At 42.4% G+C, this 17,352-nt stretch overlaps 1 protein-coding gene across 3 annotated transcripts in view; it reads right to left on the bottom strand.

Annotated features, from left to right (window-relative positions):
- LOC142958915 (unconventional myosin-Ic-like) overlaps positions 1-17,352 on the bottom strand; it is a 51,208-nt gene that overhangs the window by 20,680 nt on the left and 13,176 nt on the right. The window contains exon 1 of one of the 3 annotated variants that reach the window (XM_076099940.1): positions 13,199-13,725. The exons of the other annotated variants lie outside the window; for them this stretch is intronic. Coding sequence (XP_075956055.1) covers positions 13,199-13,219 — 21 coding nt within the window. The 5' untranslated portion in view covers positions 13,220-13,725. Of the gene's footprint in view, positions 1-13,198; positions 13,726-17,352 lie in introns of those variants that run through there. 3 annotated transcript variants of the gene reach the window in all.

Genomic DNA, 17,352 nt, shown 5'->3' with positions numbered 1-17,352 from the left:
TTTCTATTGTGTGCAAAAAAACACAGTTGACCTACACTTATTGCTGCGCCTGAAGGCATCCTGAGACACTGAAGCCGTCGTCACAAACTCAAAAATGTCAAATTTAAAGATATATATGTCGGTAAGTAGGATTCTGACAAATTTTAGCCTCATAGGACGACATTTTCGTGGACCTTCCGACGGACCGTTTTTAAAAGGTGCTATTTAAATAAAGTTATTATTATTATTATGACCAACGGCAAGAAGCGCTGTCTGAAGTCTGTCACAGATCTCACGTTCATTCAACACATTAGAACAAAATAAACGAGAGTTTATGTTTGTATATCAAATAAAGAACAGAGATGGAGTTTAAGATGCATCACTTAAACCAAAGAGCCCCACCCAGGTTTCACACATATCTACTATAAATATATAAAGCACGACTTTAGAACGAGAAGTTAAACTTTAACACTCACATGTTTGAGCTCGTCGACACTTTTGATCAGGAAGCCGTTTTCTAAAATAGTGTCTCGAGTTTTGCGCATAAGGTTGCGAATCTCAGCCACGTCCATGTTTAACACGCACCGAGATGGACAGAACTAAAATAAAAACTTAGAGGCAGAGACGGACAACGCAAAGTACAGCAGGTGTTGTTGTTGCTGTGATAAGCAGTACAGTCGTCTTCATCCCTCAGGAGACCACGAACAGAGAAGAGAGACGGAGAAAGAAAGAGAAGAGGAAGCCTCAGGGACACAGAGAACATATTAATTAGTGCTGGGTGAGACAGGAGGGAAAAACATGGAGGACGGAGGTGTGGGGGAGAGAGAGAGAGAGAGAGAGAGAGAGAGAGAGAGAGAGAGAGAGAGATAGATAGAAAAGAGAGAGACAGGGTGAGAGAGAGACAGAGCGAAATATAGAAAAGAGAGAGACACAGAGAGGAGGTGATGGATGCCAGGTTGTGACTCCAGTCCTGCTTTTAAACTTGACTGGAAAGTTAACGATACTCCCTGAAATTCCACACAACACCGAGTCCATTAAATCACTCCATCATCGCCTGTTTCTTCTCACACACACACACACACACACACACACACACACACACACACACACACACACACACACACACACACACACACACACACACACACACACACACACACACACACACACACACACACACACACACACACACACACACACACACACGTATCTCAGCTCGTGAGCGTGAAGATGTTTTGGTTTGAAGACACCGTGTCTGTGACTCCACGGCAGTGAAGATGAAGCTAACATGTTACGTTGAAGTGACTTTAAATTAAATATGCTATGGACATCAGCATTGCTATTTATTCCACATTCACCTTCTTCAGCACCTGCTGAGGCTTCACAGATGCATTTAGTTTGCATTGCAGCCGACTAACTGCTGCTTAAAGGCCAACCACACATCAAGAGGAGCGGCAAGTGATGAAGCTGACACTCTCACAGGAGTGGTAGGTGTGGATCAGGCGGCAACCTCCGGTTCTGCCGAGTGAAGCCAACGGGGAAGTGTATTAAAACTTGCATTCAGAAGTCTGTTTGTATAGAAGTCTATGAGAAAATGACTCTACTTCTCTCTTGATTCATTACCTCAGTAAACATTGTAAACATGAGTTTATGGTCTCAATCTCTAGTTTCAAGTCTCCTTCAATACAGCATGATGTTCATTTAGTACATTATGGTCCATTTAGAGTCAAACAGACCATAAAGCAGGGGATGCTTTAGGGGCGGGGCTACACGGTGATTGACAGCGTCTCTACGTCACTCCTCAGTCCAGATATGGTATTAATGCGAGCATGTGTGAGTTACACCCCGTACATACGTGTTTCTCTCACCCCTGCATGAGCTCTGGTGACCCTGTTGTTTCACACATCTCTACAGAAAGCAAAGAAACTGCAGCTGTGTGTGTGTGTGTGTGTGTGTGTGTGTGTGTGTGTGAGAGAGAGGATGACATTCCTTGTTAATAGTCGCTGCACTTCTCACCTGTCAATCAAAGTGTAAGTCTGCTGTTTTGACCTCTTTACTTCGTTATTGTTTCTGGTGATTTCTGTACTTATCTGCTCATGAATCTTAGCTAAAGCTGCTAACGCTAACTACTAACTCTCATGTTTCTCTTAATTACAACACGCTGCTGTTGCTGCAGCTGGACACATATGAAGCACATGACTTCCTGTGTATAACAGGATTATAACAGGATTACAAGACAGCGGGTGTTTAGACCAAACGTACGAAAAGATCTGGGACCGGGTTAAATCAGCAAAAACTGACATTTACATTAAGATGATTTATGGCTCACGGTGTATTACAAAATCCTCCAAATATTATGGCGCCGGGAAGGAAAGAAACCAGAGCCTTATTTCCTCCTCTTCCTCCTCGATACATTCCATCTCTCCTTCCCTTTCCCTCCTTGTTTCGGTCCCTCACCCTCTCCCTCTCTCCCTCTCTCTCTCCATTACTTCATTGTTTCTCAAACGCCGCTTTCACTGTTTAACCTTTTCCTGCGAGCAGCGCCTCACACCGGACCTCCACCCGGTCTCTGGGACACGCCGAGTACGTGCCGACCCGGTTCCTACAGCTACATGGCGTCATGTTTTCCCCAATTCCCGTGCAAGCAAACAAGTCCGCTCGGAGCCAGATTAGCGGGAGGAGAACCCGAGGAGGTGCAGCTCTCTGCTCAGACCTCGACTAGAGTCGGACGTTTTACAGCTTTTTGAGGGGCAGGTACCAACTTCTCCTTCATGCTTCAGCTCTCACATCTTCTCAGGATACCGTCCACTAAACCACAACATCTATAGAACAGCGAGACTTTTCTTTATGTCACAAAAAGTCTAACTGCAGAGAGCAATCACGCCTCGAGGCTCTTGAGACGGCAAAAGGTTGTTTGGTCCAGAAAAAGCTCTCAACATCTGCTGAATGGATTGTAGGGCTGTACAACTAATCCGATAATCTCGTTCACGATTTGGGCTTCCCACAATGACACGCACACGACAGACTGACTCATAGAAGTCTCACTGCTCTCATCTGAAGCGCTTCCTAAACTAACGGCCGGCCACCAGGGGCTGAACCAGATGTTTCGGTTTCATCGGCGGTCCGGCTGCAGTCCAGAGTAGAAGAGGAATATACTGTAAATACATTGATTCTAACGGGAACGAAAATGCACGAGATTCAAGTAGAGAAGAGCCTCGTTATTTTAAGTTATATTTAGATCACAATGTGAAACAGTGCTCTGCTATATTTATTACTGATTTAATGCGACATAAGTAAGAATAAAGTGTTCATAAACTGCATATTACTACAGCTCGTTTACTGTTGACGCACAGAGCAGCCATCTTGGATTTTGAGGTCGGGGTTGGAGGAGTTCATCCGACTTTCCGAGTGTTTTACAAACTGTGAACTTGGAAATTCTGACTTACAAGTTCAAATCAAACGCAGCATAACTCGTCTCTTATGCCACCTAATATTTTTTGCCGCCTATTTATCTGTATCTTGAATCCAACTATATTTCCTTCCTTTCTTTCATGTTTCCTATTCCCATGTCCTTTGTCCTCTCTTCCGTCCCTCCTTCCAGAAGGACAGAGTGAACGAAGCGACCAAGAGAAGCCGAGGGATTCGATGATCCAGCCGGCCTGAGAACAATAGCGGCTTGACCTTTACATCGCCCCGGGTGTGCTCACAGAGCTCAGATGTCACACTGTTTATGTAAACCTCGTCCAACCTGCTGCTTCCACCGCGACACGCTGAGCTGCTGATGGAGGCCTGGATGGATAACGATGAGAAGACGTAACAGCCATCTGAAGCTGCGTTAAATAAGAAAAACACTGAGCCCTCATTGATCAATACCAAGCACCGATCTTATCAACAGCTCTGTTGAACTTCATATATGACCCGCCAACAAGTAGCACTAATTTAATGTTTAGTTTGATCACTTTCTCTACATTTAAGGGCCGTAAACTTGTGTTATTATTACTATAAATGTGGTTGTGTACTTTAAATTCTGTGCCATATATGTTTTGGTATGTTGAACTTAATAATAGTACTGACAAATCTCATATTTCTGTCAGTAAACCATGTACAATTTAAATTATGGTTTATTTTTAACAGTTAACAAGCCTCAATAAGAACCAACAAGTCTTGTTTCTGATATTAAACTAATATCAGGGTTTGATTACGATATGATTCAAAGAGCTAAGAAACAAATCAGCCCCGCAGCGCTTTGTTAAATATTTGTACATGTAGAAAAACTCCAAGTATGCAAAAAGGAGAATAAAAAGTGTGTAGCAGTCAGTCCTGTTTGAGATGATGAACTCACTTCTTCAGAATGTGAAACTTCCATAAAGTCGACCAAATGAGTGAAGCGTGTGAGGTTCTGATGAAGAAATGGTTCACCACTTGCAGAATGTTTTTGCCCTTTTTTTCAGCATGTTTTCCACCATGAATCAGACGTCTGGCTCCGATTCCTCCTCTTCTCTCATTTATTCTGCACTAGCTGGTAAAAGAAAGAAATACTGAACGTCTACATTCATTTTAGAGACATGAATGTGAGCCTTGTGACAATGAAGATGATGCCAAGTGTGTCATCAGGAGCCGATGGGCCGTTTAAAGATGTGGATTTATTAGGACATACTAGTCCTGCTTTTAAGAACGGAAATGTAGGTTTTAAATCCAAATGCTATTTAGAAAAACACAACCTCTGTATACACAAGTGGTATTAACATTCAATAACCCTGCTGTGGGACCATTAAAGAATTATCTCATCCTATCTTATGATGATTAAAGGTGTTTCTGTTCATCACAATGAAACAGGTCTTCAGTATTTAGGTTGAAACGTTTTAGAATACAAATAGTTCCATTAGCATCTAAAGTACAAATGAAGCATAATGATTAATCGCTGTTATGATTAAGAGGAACTCTTTGTATAATGTTCTCCTGTGTAAGTCTGACTTTCACTGAGATTTGAAGACAATGAAAAACAACACACGCTCTAAAAGTCTGACTTGAGGCGAACTAATCCAAGATGGCGACGGCGAACTCGAGGCTTCAAAACGTCCGTCCACAAACCGAAGGTCGACGTCACCATAACTACGTCTACTTCTTATATACAGTCTATGATTGAAGGTCTATGATTTCACGATCTTTTCCTAAACCTGACTAAGTATTTCACGATTTTATACTAAACTAACAAAGTATTTCACGATCTTTTCCTAAACCTAACTAAGTATTTCACAATCTTTTTCTAAACCTAACTAAGTATTTCACGATCTTTTCCTAAACCTAACTAAGTATTTCACAATCTTTTTCTAAACCTAAGTATTTCACGATCTTTTCCTAAACCTAACTAAGTATTTCACAATCTTTTTCTAAACCTAACTAAGTATTTCACGATCTTTTTCTAAACCTAAGTATTTCACGATATTTTTCTAAACCTAACTAAGTATTTCACGATCTTTTCCTAAACCTAACCAAGTATTTCACGATCTTTTCCTAAACCTAACCAAGTATTTCACGATCTTTTCCTAAACCTAACCGAGTTGTTTTCTGTGAAGACAGAAGTTTATTTTGAAGAGACTGTAAACATATAACGAGCACGAATTGACACGTGTTGCTGGACTTTTGTCAGAAAACATAAAAATGAGGGGCAACTTTTTGTAAGATATCATAGGAACATAGAAAAAAGCCACAACTACAAAACTAGAAGAGAGATTTGCTCCATGTTTATTGGAGGCAGCTGGGTTTCACTAAACCCGAGTAGCTTTTACAGCCGTCTGTTTAACACTGAAACTCCAGTGAGTGTTAACGTAACTATAAACTGACACGAATCCTTTACTCCGTCACTTCAAGTTGACAAACTAACCTTTACTTTGCATCTATAAAATCACACAATCATTTTTTATGAGACATTTATGAGTCAGACGCACTGACTTACCCGACCCCAACGACACTCCATGGAGAAACAGCTTCAAGTCATCCGGTTTGTATTCCAGGTGGAATAGAAACTGGTCTACCGACACATTCAGAAGCTCCTCGCTCGTCTGACTTTATCACAAAGTTTAGAAAGTGAAGCAGACAGCCTGAGGAGAGCGAGGCGTGTCCAACATAAACTACCTATTGAGCTGGAGTCAGACGCCCTGCAGGCAGCAATGACAACTGTGTCAGGAATCTGTCAGAGCAGAACACACTCACTCTCACACACTCTCTCACACGCACACGCACACGCACACGCACACACACACACACACACACACACAGGAGGCTCGTAAAAGATGATCAAATCCTTATGGATGCATGTGACGGTGAATTAGCATATTCTTTCATCAATAAGAGAAAACACACCGATATGTCGACACACACTTTTCTCATTAACATGCTCAATGTTGCCAAAGAGGAGACGATCATCAGGACACGCCTATTCGGATATCAAACACATTCAAAAATTGTAAAAGTCTCCGACATCGCCGTGACGAATACAGTCGAGTCGAGAAGGACGACGCCGAGATAGATGAGAGAAAACATTGAAAAGACGCGATGAAGACGAACTGTCAGGTGAGAAACATCTGGCTCTCACCTGCCTCTCGCTCTCTCACCTGTGTGTCCTTTAAGTTCAAGAGCACCCCCCCCCCCCCCCTTCAATGACACTAGAGTCACCTCAAAAAGTTTCTTTTCCTGCAAGTGTGGCCGGATTCCTTACCAGAGGTCTGTACTTCATGGCTCCTGACCTGCTCTCGAGTGATGTATTTTGGACGGTGGGTATTTTTCGTTACCCCGACCCCCCCCCCTCCCACACACACACACACACACACACACCACCCCCCCCCCCCACCACTACACCGATGGTCCGGCTGTAAGAATGTGGCCTCCGGCGGCCGGCGTGGCGACCGCTCTTCAGCCTGAGAGTTTGTTTTTAGAAGCTCTCCCCTTCGTCCTGAGAGCCAGCTGCCATAGCTTCTCCTCTTACTGCTGCACACCTCCCTCCCTCCCTCCCTCTCTCTCGTTCACCCACTTTTCTCCCTCCCTCCAGAGGAAATACTCCCTGTGACACATAACAACCCCCCCCCCCCCCCGCCCCACCTTTCAGTCTCTCCCCCCGTCGCCCTCTCCTCAATCCAACAGGCATTTATGCACAAAAACGTACCATAGCTCCTCTCATTTTTCCCCTCTTTCTCTGCTCTTCAGACAAGGGAGGGTAAAAGAGAGCTAACACATCTCCATATGCACACATCTGGCCCAAACCACCCCTGGACAGAAATGCAAAAGGGGTAAAGAGTGTGTGCGTAGCCGAAGAGTCCGTCAGTCATAAATACGTCTCTTAATGCTTCTTATTGCATTAAGCACATAACACACACGCACACACACACACACACACACACACACACACACACACACACACACACACACACACACACACACACACACACACACACACACACACACACACACACACACACACACACACACACACACACACACACACACACACACACACACACACACACACACACGCTGCAGATCAAAGGCCTCTGCAGTCTAATGCATCTGCTTGTTAACACTAATAACAACTGACATCTTACATGCAGCGGCCGTGTGTTGCTGAGAACCAAGAGGAAGACGTGTTTCCATCACATTGACATTAACGAGTTTACAATCAGCTGTTTGTACGATGTTTACTGAACGTCTGCTGAGGTGAGAATGAACCACGAGGAGCCCCGACTTAAAATAAATAGTTTGACATATTGGGAAATAAACTTGCTAAGAGTCTGATGAGAAGATCAAAAGCATAATTTAACATCTAAAATAATAAATAGAGACGTTCCGATACCATTCTTTCCTTCACGATATCGGTGTCAATACTTGCAATACAAACAAACAAAAAGCTAAACAGGTCATAAATCCCTCTTTAATATCTATTTAGCTGTGAAAACATTATCAAAACATCTGTATTTATTCAAGTTTCTCGCCCCAAAGCTACATTTTACGACACTACATTTGAACACATCATGATAACTTTATAATTAAACTTCGCCCAATACACTCTTTTACTGAACAGAGCTTGAACGCATCACAATGTAACGCAATGCAACCTCCGTTACCGTTAGCCGTTAGCTTGTTATTTAGCTGTGCTGCCCACCGACAGTGAGACTTTTGCAGGAAAACGATCAAAAAATGATATCATACGAACCGTTGTTTGTAGATATGTTGAGTTATATAACAATTAAAATAACAGAATTATATTTCCCAAAATGTTGGACTGTTCCTTTAATGTGCCATGCTGCACGAAAAATGCAAAATTCAAGATGAAACTTGCAGTGTACTTTGTGTGCAAGCATTGCCAAACATCAACAAGGGATTATGGGTATGTGAGATGGAGGTCAACGGTAGCAAGTTCAGCATCGGTGTAGACGTATAGGTCGCTAGGTTTCAGACATGAAAGACATCTCCAGAGCTCCTGCGGGCCATTGCAGTCAACGGTGGAAGAGGCTTCAAAGAGCGGCCTCTATAGGCCTCATTAGGACGACCGCCTCCTTCCTGCTGATCTGAGAGAATACGCTCATAAAGCCAAAAGACGTGGAGCTCGCTGCTATATTTCCACGACTTTACCTGAAAAACAGAGAACTGAGAAGGAGCTGGTGGAAAAGTAGGAAATGTGGAAAGAAAGAGGAATAAGGGTTTTAATTTTCTCCTGTTTCAGAAATTCAACCCGCCCTCATTAACTGTGAGGCTCACAGAGCTCAGGTGAGGTCTTGGTCAAAGTCATCCTGTTCTCTCAGTTAGCACAAAGGTTCCTTTAAATAAAAAAAAAAAGAAAATGGTATCTGGTAAATCTGACAGTCTTCACAAATCACCGAGATACGAAGAACCATTAAAAGTGGAGCAGCAAAAAGGTGGGACTTCCACCTCTTATCAAGGAGTCCTGTAGGGACAAAGTAGGAGAACACGCCCTTAGGAAACAAGGACACACACTCTGTCTCCTCCACAGCGCCCTCTAGTGGTCACCTCCGTCTGAATGAAACTCAATAAGGAGGGTTTTTAGCCTGAAAAAATGCCTGAAAATAACTCCATAACTTCATATCCCTGTACACACTTTGTACAGGAACACTGTGTCAGAGATTAAACGTGTGATGCCCTTCCCTCCCTCTCTCTGCCCCCTCTCCCTCTCTCCCCCCCCCCCCCCATCAGTATAATCAGAGCCCCTGCTGCAGGAATCTGAGTAATGTTTTCCAGACTCTCTCTCAGCTCTGTGTGATAAAACAGGCTCAGATACATGAGAAGATAGAGGGCTGCAGTCGTTGAAACACTCGACATTATCGACTAGATCCTTCCGGTTATTCGTCCGTGGTAATGTCTCTTGTTTAAACTGACTGTAAAGGTGTGTGTGTGTGTGTGTGTGTGTGTGTGTGTGTGTGTGTGTGTGTGTGTGTGTGTGTGTGTGTGTGTGTGTGTTTCTGCAGGCTCATGCTGAGGCAGCATATTTGGGCTGGAAGTCGGAGGAAGGAGGGGCTGCATCTGACCACCCGTATCTGGCTCTCAGCTGTCAGACTTCAACCCTTTCTTATCCGCTGTTCTTATCACGCTTTCATCCACAGTGAACTCTTAACAGATACAGAATACACTCATTAAGATCGGAGAAGGAGGCCGTCGCCATCTTGACTTTTTCCAACCAGTGAACAGGAAGTGACCATATCTGGACTGAGGAGGAGTGACGCAGAGACGACGTATACGTCTCTGGTAGAGACCTGTCAATCACTGTGTAGCCCCGCCCTAAAGCATCCCCTGCTTTATGGTCTGTTTGACTCTAAATGGACCATAATGTACTAAATGAACATCATGCTGTATTGAAGAAGACTTGAAACTAGAGATTGAGACCATAAACTCATGTTTACTGAGGTAATAAATCAAGAGAGAAGTAGAGTCATTTTCTCATAGACTTCTATACAACCAGAGGAGGCGGAGCCTGTTTTTACATCAATGATACTCGGTGCTGAAACATAGTAAAAAAAATGTTTCCCTGATGTTGAATCTTTAATGTGAAGATGTCGGCCATATTGCCCTACTTTTTACAATCCTCCTGATGCAAACTGTTTTTTACTTGACTCATTGAATAACAGATGGTTATCATTCTAATGATCCACTGGTACCATCATGTGTTCTCTCCTCCATTATACAGCCCCTCCTGCCCACAACACAGCATATTCAATCTGTCTTTTACAGCTCTGAGGCTATAAATGATATGACATGAAACCACTAACAGGAGGCATAAAGCCATGGAAACAATACAAATATTGTTTTATATCTTTTAGAGCTTTTGGGTGTGATGCAACCTTTAAGCAGGAGCACCAAACGTGTTATTTCATTTACACAGGAGGGCTGTGGTTAGATATGAGGCCATTGGAGGGTTAATGATTGCAGAGATGTGTGTTGGGTCGTTAAAAAAAAAAGCGCAAAATCCTATTTAAAGCTCACGCCATGTTGATGTTCTCACAAACACACCACGTTGGGGGAAAACAGCAAATTAAACATCACGTTGTTTAGATTGAGGAAAGGAAAAAATAAAAAACAACAACTAGAAACCACGTTCAGGGAAATGTGACCTCGACTCCGTGGGAACCAGAAATGGGAACATGACTTTCCCTCCTCTTAAATTCTTCTTTCCTCTCTCACTTCCTCTCCAGCAAAGCTCCTTCTGAGTTATCTTGGATATATATATATATTTATGTATATATATTTAGAAACTTTCCACTCACCCTCCATCGCCCATCCAGAAATAAGGCTTGGGAAACGCGCACTAATCTGCCGTATTTATTACGTGAGATCTTCTCTTCTGTAACTCCGTGCCATGTTGTCTTTGGATCATGTCGTTCATTATTTACGGAATCAAAAGTGTAACTAAAAGTGACGTCTGCAGCAGCTGCTTCGTGTAAACAAAAGACAACTGCAGACACACATGGTGGGCATCCGGTTCAATTCAATTAGGTCAAACAGTGTGTGCTCACACCACCGACTCATGTGCACCAACTGTTGCTTAATAAAGTTGTGTCATGAGAAGATGCAACACGTGCAAGATAGAAGCGTTGTAAACGCTGAGTATGTTCTTTCTGCATTTCACAAAACAGCAAATACAACAGAGGCATGACCATGAGTAGCCTTGAGGGGAGTTTTCTCCTGTTGACCACTATGGGACCTTTTAAAAAAATATATATATAATAGTCAACGGGGAGAGATAAATAATTTTTTTATCCTGTTTGAATTGTGCCATGAATTACACACGTTTGTCAATTTAAAAGATAGTTTTTCTTGTCCGATTTTGTCATAAAACTGTTGACGTATAAGAAAGTGAAAATACGTAATTAGAAAGACGACACACCCAAAAGTGTCGTAAGTGACGTCTCTCTCTCTGAAGCTACGATGCCTGTGATGTCTCGTTCTTTTTCTTCCCGGCTGATAAAAAAAAGTATTTACTGGATAAAAACACATCAGGTAAGACAACGTTTTATTTATGTGTGGGACACGTAGCTACGTTAGCTAGCTGGCTAGCTATGGTAACGTCATGTTGGTGATGTAGATCGTGAGAGACGTAAGACGTTCAATAAGCGGTTTCAGCCAAAACGAAACGTTACTACTGCAAAATTAGCTTTTAAATTGTCAAACACCATACGTGTAATTCATGGCATGATTCAAACAGGATAAAAATAAAAAAAAGATTTGTCTCTCGCCGTTGACTAACGTACAAATTTGTTCCGAAATAATGGTGGTCCACGGGAAGAGGCGGGACTTATAATTTCTACCTGAAACTCGATCCAGCTATTCGAGTCAGTACCGATAGACTACACAAACTAGACACCGACGCTGTTGTTTTACACGTGAAGCCGCCATGCATGAGTGCGCAACTTGCCAAGTTATTTTAGCCAAATACAACGTTTCCAATGGCAAGAGTACACATAAAGATGGCCACCGCTCTGACCATGCGGCTTAGCGGATTCTAATGGTAACGTCCGTATACCGCTCCTCTTCTAATCTACGGTTTGCTCTTTCACCGGGCCGATACCGGTCTGTCAGTAGACATTAGAGATGCACTGACCCGATACGCCCGATCAATGGCGAGCGGCACAGATACTGACCTGATTAATCAGAGCGGGGCTGTGTTTTAAATGTGTGCGTGTACACAAGGACATAGTTTCATGCTTTTACATTGATCAACAGTTGGAAGCAGTGAAGAAGACATGGCCAACAAAATGCACAATTTAAAATACAAAAAAATAAAACTACTACTAACCCTAAAATGCACCTGTTATAAGCAGCTTTAAGTAAAAATCCTGAACCTTCAACCTAAATCAGTGACAGCCTTTGAGTCAGCCATTCAGACTTGTAATCTTTTCAGATCTCTATCAGTGTTGCATCACACTGAGCTCACGGGTTCATTTTCAGCCTCATGCTGTAAAGGTTTTCATCAGGCCGCTCACATACACTTAAGTATGACATCTTGTATATCGTAAAGCACCGTAAACCAAAACCGTCTTCGGCGGCAGGAGGATTAGCGCCGCGTAGAACGATAATGGCGAAGTAGCAGAAAGCTAAACATATATAAATAAATAAAACTATGTTTACATGTGGTTCCAATGGTTGAAACGTAAGAAACAAATGTCCTCTATAGGAGCACTGACAGTAATGTACAGTCCATATATGACGACTCCACCCGGCCGTCTCTATTACAACATCATCCAAAACCTCCGTCCCCGGTGGACACACAATCACGTTATAGCTGGACGTCAACCAACAGCAATATGTCCAATGCTCTACCACAGGCCCACTGCGTCCTCATTGGTACATCAGGGGTTGAAGCCAAGCTTTAACCATATTCAACCTCTCAGTGTCTTTCTCTGCCTGTTTCTGTGTCTTGTTTCCAAAACACCTGGCTTTACTTCCTGACTCGCCACAGCTCCTTCCACCCTTTGTAAATCGGCACTATAATACGAGTCATTACGACGGCTTTAACGATAAAATATCACGTGAACCTTTGGCCTCGTCTTCTGCTGCTGGAATACACGACTTGTACAATGTGTGAGCCGTGAGACTAACCTCCCTTAATAACCCACTGGCTGCAAACCTGCCATCAAACGTCTGCTTAAAGTGGCTGTAAATCTGTGGAAATCCCCCCCCCCCCCCCACTCACCCACCAACCAACAGAAACACTCACCGACACCGACCAGACCGTCATTCCATCACCATCTCCTGTTCTTTTCTCACTCGGTTACTCAAATCAACCCCTAACCTGGATGGATCCTAGCCAATATTTTAAAAACTATTAACTGTCAAAAGGAGGGAAGAGAGGGAAGAGAGGGGAGCAAAGAGAATAAGAATACAAAATAAAAATGGCAGAGCAGGGAGGCTGTGATGTCAGAGCGAAAGAATGCAAACCATGTGGGCGGCAAACAAGAGTCAGGAAAAGAGACGAGAGGGCAGAAGAAGAAGAAGAGAGAGAATCTAAGTAGTAAGACACACAAAATAAACATGTGAGCCAAAAGACAAACAGCGTACGTGTTGACTGTTTGACAGCTGAGGATGACACAAAGAAACACTTCCTCCTTAAAATGTTAAACACTCAATTAAATAAGTTCAGCTCTGTAACCCCAGATATCAAAGACTTTAATGAGCTAAGAATAAACTAATACTTGTATTTAACAATAACAATCTTAATATTTAAACTGTAAAAGTACACAACAGTTTCTTCATTTGTTCTTATTTTCAAGCCTATGAAGCCACTTTGAAGTGAATTGAGAGTAAAGAGATGAAGTGTCAGGAAAGAGGATGAGAGGCAGGAAGTGGATGACAGATGGTCACAGTGTCACAGTAAGGATATCCTTATATATCCATATATATAAATATATATATATATATATACCTCATGGTGACATAGCTAGCAGTCTGTAATAATAATAATAATAAACTTTATTTATATAGCACCTTTCAAAACACCGCTACAAAGTGCTTTACAATAAAACAGAACACAAAGAGAATGAAATAAACTAAGATCCAAGAGTAAACCCATAAAAACAGAGTAAAACTAGACTAAAATGTCGTAAAACACAAATAAAATCGTTCTAAAGAAGTGATTTAAGAGACAGAGTTTGCAGCCCTGATGTCCTCTGGTAAGTCATTTCATGGTCTCCAGAGGCTGTACCACCTTCACTACAACCATGAGAGATCTGATAGATAACTTCTCTCATTCTAAAAGCAACAGGTAGCCGAGTCAAAATCCTATAGCTGCAGAGTTTGGGAGTTTTTTTTTGCGGATGCCAGAGAGCGAAGGAGTTACAGTAATTGAATCGACTCGTTATGACGACGTGGATGATGGTTTCCAGAATATACGGCACTATATTTACACAAAGGGGGGGTTCCCAGAGGCCAGTCGAGCTGTTCCTGTCTGCAGCCTACTTAGTTTCTCTCTCTGTGTGTGTGTGTGTGTGTGTGTGTGTGTGTGTGTGTGTGTGTGTACCAGACCATGGCCGAGTGAGATGTTTCCACTGTGAACAGATGTGAGACCAAGAGAGACAAAAGGACTAAAGCAGCAGGCTTCAAATTAACTTAATAAAAGGGACACTGGGCGTTTTTTTAGTTTCAATTCACACACACACACACACACACACACACCAAATATGGAGACACTCCCTGTCCTTCACACACACACACACACACACACACACTTTTCCACCGTGGCAGCACTTCGGTCATGCAGGCATTTCCTTAAAGAGTCAAGCGAGGTCCGTAAAGGCGTAATCCTGCTCTGCGTTGAGTCTTCCAGAGGAATGGAGGCTGGTTTCCTGTCTGTCCTCCAGACTCTTCTGGCTGATTAGAACCTCTGATGCGAGGCTACAACACGTCTCTAAATTAACTCTATTTTTAAACTCTTTACAGCCGGTGTCGCCCACGTGGTTCAGGCACAAGTGTGACACTTTGCGGTGCGTTTGCTCAGATAAAACGGAAGTACAGGAGTGGTTCAATACATTCAGTGTGTAAACAATCCAATGAACGACAGCTGAATTAACTTTAGCCGCCTCAAAGCTAAATGTAATTCTTCAAAATGTCCACTGTGAAAAACAGCCAATACTAGTAAGATGTCAAGTTGACCAATATTTAAAAATAAACAATATTTAGTAGCTCATTGGCTCTCACTCTCCAGGTCAAACCTTAATAAAGTAAACTGCAATGAATGACAGCAGCTAATGTTTATTTTCATTATCGATTAATCTGCAGTTTAAGGTCTCGATTAAAAGTTTTATCGTCTAAAAATGTCAGAAAAATATCAGTTTCTCAAAGTCCAACGTCAAACGGTAAAAAAAATAAATAGTAAACTTACAAAAATAGAAAACAGAGAAAAGCTTCATATTTGAGTGGCTGAAAACAGTATGTTTTGGGGGCATTACTGATTGTTTAATTGATTCATTGACCAATTCAGCCAAAAAGTTAGTTAGTGGTGTAACGGACCGTTGTGATTCGTACTGATCCCCCTCACAGTTTAACGTTATCCATCAGAGTGTAAATAAAGTGTTACTGACTCAGTAGAACATGTGTTTCTAGTCTCTGATCATGTTTCATTGTAAACAACCAATCAGTGTTTAAACCAACAGGATAGCTAGTAACGTTAGCAGCACCGCTAACGGCTAACCAACAGGAGGAGAGCTAGTAACGTTAGCAGCACCGCTAACGGCTAACCAACAGGAGGAGAGCTAGTAACGTTAGCAGCACCGCTAACGGCTAACCAACAGGAGGAGAGCTAGTAACGTTAGCAGCACCGCTAACGGCTAACCAACAGGAGGAGAGCTGGTAACGTTAGCAGCACCGCTAACGGCTAACCAACGGAGGTTCACTTCAGTTACATTATGATGCCTTCAGGCAGAAGGTAGATTATAACGTTATCATGATGTGTTCACATGTCGTCTGTAAAATGTAGTTTTGGTGATAAACTTGAATAAATCCAGTAGTTTGAAGGAGATGTTTTCACACGAATATAAAATAGATATTAGAGATGAATTATGACTTAGTTATTAGTTCTTTACTCATTTGTTACGTGACCCGACATCCACATACAACCTACTCTGCGTTTACATTTTAAAGTGTAAACCATAATGCAGAAAACAGGAAGTGACTAAAGCTCTTTCACAGGTGAAAATAAACTCTGTCGACAGGCTCTTCCAGTCGACAGGTGAAGACTTGCTGAGAAGAAACTCATAACATTGAGAACATTCTACCTCTCAAACCCCCATTCACACCCTGTTTCTACCCACAATGCATCATCTATCCTGCTTCTCCTCTCTCTGTTTACCTCTATATCTTATTCCTTCCCCTCTTGTCTCCTCTGTCCTCTCCTCTTGGTCTTATTTATACCGAGCAGGCCTTATATGGAGTCGAGCTTTCGGTTAAAACAATGCTCAGCCCCACGACACAGAGAGCACAATGGACTCTGGCTTCTCACACCAATGCTGAGAACTGATCTGAACTTTTAACGGCCGATATTTTAGCTCATGATCAATACTTTCCTCTTGTTTCATCGCCAGGCTTATTTCCTATTAATTAAGTCTTATTACCAGGACCTTAATATAAAGCTTCCCACAGTTTTACTGTCTCACGAGGATCTAAAGGTTATTTCAGAATCTTTGTCGGCTGCAACTTCTAACTAAACGTTGGGATACCACCCTTAATTAAGCAATTTAGCATCTTCCTCTCCCTGTTCCTCCTCTCTTCTGTCTTCCGTCCCTTTTTGTCATTACCTCGTACAAAAAGTTGCAGCCAATAATGTTTGGATTGTACGAAGTCAACCAGGAAGTATTTCATCAAGATTCGACCGGCTGTGAGAAATCAACACGTATCCAGTCCTCGGTTATTGTACGGCGTTACGTTGCAACATTTCCAAACAGTGAATTTCCTGTTTACTCCAAAGCACTTCCTCTTTGTGGATTAGAGATTAATAACAGCTGAGCAGCCAGACAAAACAAACAAAGCACATTTCATCCTCCCTCTTGCCAATCTTCCCTTCTTTTTTTTTTAATACTATTTAAGTGAAAGAACGATACGGGAGACACAGGAGGACTGTTTGAGGAGAAGATGGGAAAATGAGAAAGAAAAGATTGTGACATGTTGGAGAGACGGTTCCTCTGAGGCCATCGGACAAGTCAGCATCCACCTACGTTTAACTCTTGACAAATGGATGGAAATATGTCTGTGAACTGCTTGAACTCTGGAGGAATCTCTAGAGGAAAGTAAGTTTGCACACAAGAGGATAGCTCAGCAACGTCATCAGAACATGTGTGGACGCCACTAACATGTAAACAAGCTTGAGATGATGGCACACAC

Source organism: Anarhichas minor, unplaced genomic scaffold, assembly GCF_050575085.1.
Source record: "Anarhichas minor isolate MPS153535 unplaced genomic scaffold, ASM5057508v1 ptg000026l, whole genome shotgun sequence".
Classification (NCBI taxonomy): Eukaryota; Metazoa; Chordata; class Actinopteri; order Perciformes; family Anarhichadidae; genus Anarhichas; species Anarhichas minor.
Note: the sequence above shows the minus strand (reverse complement) of the source record. Positions and strands in the feature narration are given on the sequence as shown.